The following is a 9,528-nucleotide window of genomic DNA, read 5'->3' on the forward strand; positions in this document are numbered from 1 at the left end:
TTCTCTACCACTGCGAAAACACAAACACAAACAGGTGAACACACACGGTTAAACAAACAGGTGAACACAGGGCTACAAATATTGGAAAAATAACAGTATTTTCTTCAACAAAATCACAGGTTAGACTTAGAGAAAATCTGTCAGTAACTTCTTTCTCTGTAGGTCTTTATTTACCATTGGGGAAACAAAAAAAGATAAAACAGGTGAACACAGGGCTACAAAATTATGGGAAATAACAGTCTTTTCTTTATCAAAATCATGACATTGCTGCTAGAGGAAGAGACTTTGGAAGTACATTGTTCTTTCCACACTCACAGTGTACTTCATCCGCTCCCGCTATCTCCAGTCTACCCATCCCATTCTGAACCTCGTGGACCATCCTGAAATAAACAATAAATAGATCTTACTTAGAAGTACCACACTCAACAAACAACTTCACTTACAAAACCCAAGTTTAACAAACTATAAAAAAGTTGTCTTTAATGATTGTCTTTTAAGATTCACTCAAACCCCCCAGTTTATACAAATTATAATTAAGATAATATGTAGAATTTTTCTAAAAATCCGTTTGAACTTTGATCTTTTCTGTAGATAAACAAAACTGAATCAGCTTTGCATTTTTTACTTTAAATTTCAGACAACTTCCACCTCATCCCATAACAAGTGGTGGTAACGGTCGCACCTGTTTTACAAGTATACGCGCGTGCGCGGTAACTCAGTCACACCTCAGGACATCCCAACACGCGTACAGCTCTGTACCATCACTACCTAACACACGTGTGTACTCATCTCTGTACCATCGGTACATATTAAACACACGTGTGTACTACTGGTAACTAACAAGCGTGTACAACGCTCTGTACCACACGTGTACCGTGGTACGTGCAGTAGATGCCTGAGCGGCTGGCGGTGGGCGCGGCTGTGGGGCTGGTAGCGGTGCTGGTGGGCCTGTGGTTCGTCGGGAACACGCCGGGACAGCTGTGGGAGACCGGAGGGGGAGGGGCTGGTACCGCGCGGAGGCAAGGAGACGGGGGATCGGGAAGGTAACGTATTACAGTTGCTAAGCTGCTGCTTATTCTACACTGCGTCGGAACATCGTACATCTCAAGTTTATCTGCAAACATCTCTTGTTCATGGGGCGACTTGGTTAGGCTTGTTTTCGCGTCCAATTTTGCTATTTTGGTATTTATGAAGGCCTGGCGACCGGTAGACAATGTGGAAATATCACAGTCGCAATCGACGTTAAACTAAATGCAATGCTCAATTGCCCATCGGTCGAGCGAAGTAAAGGAAACGTGTGGTAGAGGAAGAAAGTAGTGTAGTGAGAGCCACTATCTTCGCCGGGCCGGGTCAGGTCCGGTTCCAAAATCTTTAGTTGTTCCATATGGCGGGAATTTTTTGGTCATTGCGATAGATTAAAGTGAGGTCAAATGTTGATAGCACTTACTTGTTGGTCTGGTGGTACAAAGTTTCCATGGTTAGACGTGAAATTCTGTCCGAAAACAAGAAAAACGCCGAAATTTCAGTTCACTTCCGCCCTCCCACTGCTTGGACACGTCAGGACTAGGTCATAGGGTATAGGAATAGTTCATATGGTAAATGGGGAGTGATGTAAATTCAAAAGTTCCTATTTATAGTATATTTTATGAAATAGTTAAAAAATAATCCCAAATTTTATCAACAATAAAATGTATAACTACAAAGTATCCATTGTTGAAAGATCTGGGTACTTTTCAAACATTTTATATATTTACCAGTAAACCCCCCCGTTAAATAGGTAGTATAGCTATATCCAATGTTGGGCGACTTATCATTATTTTATTAGTGCCTAAAGAAAACTAGGCCATCTGATTAGTTTCACTCATAATAAGTACAATTCTATTGTCCTTTGAATATGTGTTTCGAATGGAAATATACAGGATAATTTTACAATTCGTATCTTCTTTGCTAAATGCACTCTTTAGATGCATATATTTTAGGCACTACGCAATGTAACATTGGTCGTCTAATGACCTGTGCACGTTGCTGCTGTGTCATGCACATGGTTGTCCCAGGCTACGTCAGGATTCTCACCGGCTTAGGTAAAACCTACCTGAGACACCCGTCCCTTGCTTCCGCTCGCGCGCTAAGACGTCTTACAAGACAGCCGGCACGTCCGTACTTCCGCGTGAGCCAGGCGCCGTTCTTGCTGCACCTTGACTTTGTCCCCAGTCGGCCCCTTGGCCCCTCCCACTCCCAGCTCACAACAACAACCCATTGTCCACTTCCGTGCATCAGTAACGCTTTCATTTCCACATCTCCCGCCCGCTCTGACCCTCTGCCGTCCAGGATGGGCCAGAAGAAGCCTTTCGAGCGCCTCCCGCAAGATGTCAACCCCACCAACTACGCCTTACGCCTGCAGCCGGACCTGGACAAGTTCACGTTCACGGGCAAGGAGGTCATCAGCGTTCAGGTGAGACACACGCACACCTGCTGGGTCAGGTGAGACACATGCACACCTGCTGGGTCAGGTGAGACACATGCACACCTGCTGGGTCAGGTGAGACACACGCACACCTGTTGGGTCAGGTGAGACACATGCACGTTCTGGGCCGGTCAGGTGAGACACATGCACACCTGCTGGGTCAGGTGAGACACACGCACACCTGCTGGGTCAGGTGAGACACATGCACGTACTGGGCCGGTCAGGTGAGACACATGCACACCTGCTGGGTCAGGTGAGACACACGCACACCTGCTGGATCAGGTGAGACACACACACACCTGCTGGGTCAGGTGAGACACACGCACACCTGCTGGGTCAGGTGAGACACATGCACACCTGCTGGGTCAGGTGAGACACATGCACACCTGCTGGGTCAGGTTAGACACATGCACGTACTGGGCCAAGCTTGATCTCCCCCTTTTTATATCTTTCAATATCTCATTCTTCATCTGTAAAGTAGATTTTTGCTTTGGTATTGTTATATTATTGATTTTTGTAATATAAACTGAAAGAATCTGTTATTATAAATCGTGCTATGCATTTGTGCAAGTTGTGGAGTCGTGTCCAAAACCTGGAAAGTGAAACTGAAACTATGAAACTGAAAGTGACTGTGAGATTGAAACTGCAACCAGGTCAATAAACTCATCATTGATATTCAACATTGGTAAATCCCCAACAAAAAATTCCCTAACTGGGCCAGATGTTACATCACCGACAATACCCAAGCAAGCCCGCTGTAGGCCACATGTCTGAAGACCGGGTTATAATAATAATTAGTTTAATGCAGAAAAAGGTATTTATGAGTTGTTACGGAGACTGGATGTGACCCCCACCGTTTGTGCTGTTTTGTACTGCAGGTGCAGAAGGCCACAGACAAGGTGGTGCTGAACAGTGTTGACATCACCATCGCTACGGCAACCTTCAGGGCAGAGAACGAAACTAAAGGTGAGGTCGGGGGTAGCGATTGGCATTGAACATCAGCATTCTGTCCTAATTTGTACTAGTACTGTACTGCCATTGAGAAGCCCTTTTGGCTCATCTGTCATCATCCAGAGAAGGCATCTTTTGGGGGACTTCTCCCAGCCTTTGGGGTTTCTGAACAGGCATCTTTAGTTGTGTGAGCAATCAAAGCAAGGATCTTGTATCTAAACTTGTGTGAGCATCATAGCAAGGATCTTGTATCTAAAAATAAAAGTTCAATGGGCCAGTTTGACAGCTACAAGAAAAGGATTTGCCCGTCAATCTGCCAAATTGTTACAATTGTAAAACAATTCTTTCTCAATTATGTATAGAATCTTGCTGTGTCAAAATAGAAAGCCCAATAAAAACGACTAAAAAAACGTTAAAAACCAGCTGGAGCCTAACCTCTGCTTGGAGAGTAGTTTTATCAATGACTCGGCCTTTATTTGATGGAACTTGAGTTGTCAACCAGCGACATCCACTTCAACAAGGAGAATGAGACGGTGACTCTGAGCTTTCCCTCCGACCTCCCCACCGGTAAGTGTGTAACCTCTGACCTCCCCACCGGTAAGTGTGTAACCTCTGACCTCCCCACCGGTAAGTGTGTAACCTCCGACCTCCCCACTGGTAAGTGTGTAACCTCTGACCTCCCCACCAGTAAGTGTGTAACCTCTGACCTGCCCACCGGTAAGTGTGTAACCTCCGACCTCCCCACCGGTAAGTGTGTAACCTCTGACCTCCCCACCGGTACAGTAAGTGTGTAACCTCTGACCTCCCCACCAGTAAGTGTGTAACCTCTGACCTGCCCACCGGTAAGTGTGTAACCTCTGACCTCCCCACCGGTAAGCCCGTTAGTATTTCTCACTTGACATGATGTGTTTTGTGCAACTGTAGTTGTTTCCCAGGTTTGTTTGAGTATGAATGATTCTGTAGTCTCAAATGTCTTCTCATGACCTAAATTAACTTTTCAGTACAAAGAATTAACTCACCAACTTTACAACTATATGGCTGGAATGAAGACAAAGTGAGACATTAAACAAAGCTTTTCCAATAACAACTGTACAAGTCCTTTCCAAGACAAGAGCTTCAGAAACCAAAATCCTTTCTACCCCCAGGTGCCGGCGAGTTGACCTTGGAGTTTGAAGGTGAGCTGAATGACAAGATGAAGGGGTTCTACCGCAGCAAGTACAGCTCTCCTGACGGACAGGACCGCTTCTGTGCTGTCACACAGTTCGAGGTCAGAGAGACAGTTTTTTACTCCACTGCATTTTTTACCTTTACAAATGTATATAAAAATGGAATTGTAGTGCAACTTTGCCTCTTTCCCCTGGACTCAATTTTTTTTTTCCCTCCCCAGGCGACCGACGCGCGCCGTGCCTTCCCCTGCTGGGACGAACCTGCCCGGAAGGCGACCTTCGATGTGACCTTGGTGGTTCCCAAGGACAGGGTGGCACTGTCAAACATGGTGGGGAAATATCAAGTTTCACATTGGGATATTAGGATATTGATAAGTATTAATCACATTTATAATTTTAGAAGGATGTTCTGATGAAGAAAGGAGTTACTGAGTTATACTTGTTTGTTTACTTCCTTATGAGACATTAATGTTTGTTTACTTGTTTATGACACATTGGTGTTTGTTTACTTGTTTGAGACATAAATGTTTGTTTACTTGTTTGAGACATTAATGTTTGTTTACTTGTTTGAGACATTAATGTTTGTTTACTTGTTTGAGACACATCAAAGTTTCTTTACTTGAATGTTTATGACACATTAATGTTTGTTTACTTGTTTATGACACATTGATGTTTGTTAACTTGTTTATGACACATTGATGTTTGTTTACTTGTTTATGACACATTGATGTTTGTTTACTTGTTTATGACACATTGATGTTTGTTTACTTGTTTGAGACACATCAAAGTTCGTTTACTTGTTTATTACACATTAATGTTTGTTTACTTGTTTATTACACATTAATGTTTGTTTACTTGTTTATTACACATTAATGTTTGTTTACTTGTTTATGACACATTGATGTTTGTTTACTTGTTTATGACATATTGGTGTTTGTTTACTTGTTTATGACACATTAATGTTTGTTTACTTGTATATGGCAGAATGTTGTAGAAGAGAAGCCGGTCCCATCCAGATCGGACCTGCGGGAAGTGAAGTACGCCCGTACACCGGTCATGTCCACCTACCTGCTGGCCTTCGTGGTGGGCGAGTACGACTATGTGGAGGGTCGTGACGCCGACGGGGTCACGGTCAGGGTCTACACGCCTGTGGGGAAGAGCGAGCAGGGCAAGTTTGCACTGGAGGTGAGTTAATGTGTTTATGTGTTATATTACTTACAATTAATCAATCATTAGAACACACAAGCACAATCAGTGGTGTGTTAAGACATGTTGGTTCCCATCTTCCACCCATAGGCTGGTACATACGAAAGTCTAATGCTACAACTTTATTTAAGACTTTAAAAACTTCTAAAATGTCTTTAAATAAATATTGTTTACATGTATGATACAATTTTGTAGGTAGGAAGGTGAAGAATCCATCAAAAATTTACTTCTTTGCATGTTGCAAAAGAAAAGGAAAAATGTCCGAAAATTCTGCATTGCCAACTTTGTATTTCTGGCACTCTAACTTGTACGTGGTTCTGTCTTTGTGCCTAATAGCAATATAAGGGTCAGGCCAAACTTGAGATGTTAGTGAAAGACATTTCTTATAATGTCTTCAATGTTTTCTCTCCAGGTCGCAGTGAAGACTTTGCCCTTCTACAAGGAGTACTTCAAGATCCCCTACCCCCTACCAAAAATTGACCTGATCGCTATCGCTGACTTTGCAGCTGGAGCCATGGAGAACTGGGGCCTTGTGACCTACAGGTGAAAGTTCATTGTGCTTGTGACCTACAGGTGAAAGTTCATTGTGCTTTAAGCAAAGATAAAACTCTTATTCCAGACTTCTAGTATTGCTGTATCTGTTTATCATGTAAGTCAGACTTCTGTTATTGCTCTAGTATTGCTGTATCTGTTTTATCATGTTAGTCGTTTTTGCACATGTATGCTGCAGCTTGGTCACAATTTGCCAGTCATCAATATTTGGAGTCAAGTTCTATCGGTTATGTTTGAAATTCTTTTACAGAGAAACTGCTCTTCTGATTGACCCAGAAAACTCCTCCTCCCATGCTAAACAGTGGGTCGCGCTGGTGGTGGGTGAGTATAGCTTGAAACTGAGACTTTAACAGTAACGTTTTCCTCGTATTACAGAATTTAGATGCCTCAACGTTAGTCTCAATCTAAATGTGATATGTCCAGGAAAATTATCTGAGTACAATTTGTAAAGTTTTTCTGTCAGCTAATGGACTAATAAAGTATCCAAAGTACATTGGTTTATTGTGATTTTACACTTCAGTAGTATTTGTAGCTTCCCCAAGAGATTGGCACTAACCTAGTTACCAGTTACTGTAAATGCATTTAAGTTCGCGGGGATTTAATTTCGCGGTAGCGGGTAAAAGGACCTTTCGCGGTGGATTTAAGTTCGCGGTAACACCATAGACAGCAGTCTAATACAATAAGAGAAAAATGTTCGCGGTGGATTTAAGTTCGCGGTGAAGTGGTCACCGCGAAAACCGCGAACATTAATCCACCGCGAACATTTCTGTATTTACAGTAATAAGTTCTCAGCTTGTTTCTTTGTTCTATACAAGTTTAGACCACAGTTCTATACAAGTTTAGACCACAGTTCTATACAAGCAAAGTTTGATCTTGACTACCATGAACACAAGTTGATGAGAAAATCTTTCTCCGTTCCAGGACACGAGCTGGCCCATCAGTGGTTTGGTAACCTGGTCACCATGGTGAGCATTCAGATACAAGCAAATCATTTGGTCCTTTTTTTAATGAACATTTGTGAGTAAGTCAACTAAATGTTTTACTTTGACTTTGAAAGTGTCTTTAGATTGTTTTTCTTCCTGGATAATTTTAAGCCATATTGACACCTAATTAGATGTCTAATAATTGTTTTAAAGGATTGCAGTTCAGATACAAAACTTACATCTCCCCCATATTGACACATAATTAGACATGTAAGAATTGTTTTAAAGCATTGCAGTTCAGATGCAAAACTATCCCCCCCCCCCCAGGAATGGTGGACCCACCTGTGGCTGAACGAGGGGTTTGCGTCGTGGATCGAGTACCTCTGCGTGGACTTCTGCCTTCCGGAGTACGACATCTGGACGCAGTTCGTCTCCACCGACTACACCGGAGCGCTCAAGCTGGACGCACTCAAGAACAGCCATCCCATCGAGGTCTGTGGTCTTTACATCGAGTGAATGCTTGGTCCTGGTGCAAGTTTTGACTGTCAGTGTCCCATTTTATCTAATAATATTACACAGTTATTTACTCAAAGAAACTGGATGGGTTTTGTAATAGCTACATGCCTCTGCATCTTGTCCAGCATTCAGTTCAACTTACCATACGACTCTATAATAGTTACGTCTCCATGGCAACACCACCTGTTGCTTGCCTGGTCTATTACACGGCTCATTACCCATCATTCCTTGGAAGGTGAACTCTGACACATCCTGGTGCCAGGACGGCTGTGTTGTCATAGCAATGGTCGTTAACGACCTTGTGTTGTCATAGCAACGGTCGTTAACTACCTGTTATGAATGATAAATGAGCCAGGGGAGACTGAAACAGTTCGATGAGTTTAAGAATGATTGACAACATGGCAACAATAAGTACATACTGACATATTTTCTGTTAAGCAGCTGGCTGTTTGAGGTCCAAAACTCCTCAAATCATTTGGGAGTGGTCGCACGAGTGTGTATAAACAAGTATGTGTGAGATGTGTAGTAATATTCTTTAAGTTTTGGATGAAAGGCGTTGACTTTTACTGTGCAGTATTCAGCCATCCCTTGGTGTGTAACCTACAATACCTGTCCCCCCATATTCAGCCATCCCTTGGTGTGTAACCTACAATCCTAGCCCCCCCATATTCAGCCATCCCTTAGTGTGTAACCTACAATCCCTGCCCCCCCATATTCAGCCATCCCTTAGTGTGTAACCTTCAATCCCTGCCCCCCCATATTCAGCCATCCCTTAGTGTGTAACCTACAATCCCTGCCCCCCATATTCAGCCATCCCTTGGTGTGTAACCTTCAATCCCTGCCCCCCATATTCCTCCATCCCTTAGTGTGTAACCTACAATCCCTGCCCCCCCATATTCAGCCATCCCTTGGTGTGTAACCTACAATCCCATGCCAGGCTCTGCCTGACTGCTCCAGACACTCTGCAATAACAACAGGCTATAAACCACTACAGGCAAGCGATCTGGCACGAACCATCTGGGGCATGAAATAGTCCCATGTAAATTGGTGATTTAAAAGACATTGATCCATTTGCTGAAAGTTGTATTTTTTGATTTCACTTTCTAGATGTTTCCTGAAAGTAATATTGTTTTTGTGAATCAAAATAATTTTGTTTTTGTGATACCCAATTCTTCCTTGTGCACTGCCATAGATTCTTATTTTGTTCTACACCGGTGTAACACACTCACAGGTAAATGACCTTATTTGGCATTGGAATGTGTCGTTGTCCCATTTTGTATAATAACCACACGATAAGTGTTTTTTGCAGTGTCTCATGTTTTATGCATGAGGCAGCCCCGCCAGCCAAAGTCCGTATAATTACATTACCCACTTCCCTGAGCCAATCAATGAGCTAACCGAGCGTGCAGCAAAGCTTGTTGGTGTTAATTGTAGCCATGTAGCCATGAGCGGGAACTGTATTCACGAATTACACCCAGGCTAATCCTCATTCTTACAAGATGTTTTCCTACGAAATATTGTTCCGAAGAGCCTTCAAGGTGGGACATTATCTCCTTTCCAGAAATGATGTTTGTGTGTGTGTGTGTGTTTGTGTGTGTGTAGTAGTAGTGTAGTAGTGTTTGTAGTCAGAGAGTGTAAGTGAGTGTGTGTCTGTGTATGTGTGTGTCAGTGAGTGTCATGCTTTCATCCAGCAATGCCCCAAGTCATGTGTGACATGTCCACTGCACAGGGAATATGTGGTCAATATTAG

General features: G+C 43.0%; 1 protein-coding gene and 1 long non-coding RNA gene across 2 annotated transcripts in view; one reads left to right on the forward strand and one right to left on the reverse strand.

Annotated features, from left to right (window-relative positions):
- On the reverse strand, positions 1 to 1,609 carry LOC118405582. The gene is made up of 3 exons (XR_004829907.1): positions 1,448 to 1,609; positions 316 to 380; positions 1 to 10 (listed from the first exon to the last, which is right to left on the reverse strand). It is a non-coding gene; the product is annotated as an uncharacterized LOC118405582 (long non-coding RNA).
- Positions 1,610 to 1,995: 386 nt separating this feature from the next.
- LOC118405580 (puromycin-sensitive aminopeptidase-like) overlaps positions 1,996 to 9,528 on the forward strand; it is a 35,561-nt gene continuing 28,028 nt past the window's right edge. The window contains 10 exon segments of the mRNA XM_035805129.1: positions 1,996 to 2,452; positions 3,343 to 3,430; positions 3,905 to 3,982; positions 4,561 to 4,682; positions 4,803 to 4,910; positions 5,566 to 5,766; positions 6,200 to 6,330; positions 6,590 to 6,660; positions 7,261 to 7,304; positions 7,590 to 7,754. Coding sequence (XP_035661022.1) covers positions 2,009 to 2,452; positions 3,343 to 3,430; positions 3,905 to 3,982; positions 4,561 to 4,682; positions 4,803 to 4,910; positions 5,566 to 5,766; positions 6,200 to 6,330; positions 6,590 to 6,660; positions 7,261 to 7,304; positions 7,590 to 7,754 — 1,452 coding nt within the window. The 5' untranslated portion in view covers positions 1,996 to 2,008.

This window comes from Branchiostoma floridae, chromosome 18, assembly GCF_000003815.2.
Source record: "Branchiostoma floridae strain S238N-H82 chromosome 18, Bfl_VNyyK, whole genome shotgun sequence".
Lineage (NCBI taxonomy): Eukaryota > Metazoa > Chordata > Leptocardii > Amphioxiformes > Branchiostomatidae > Branchiostoma > Branchiostoma floridae.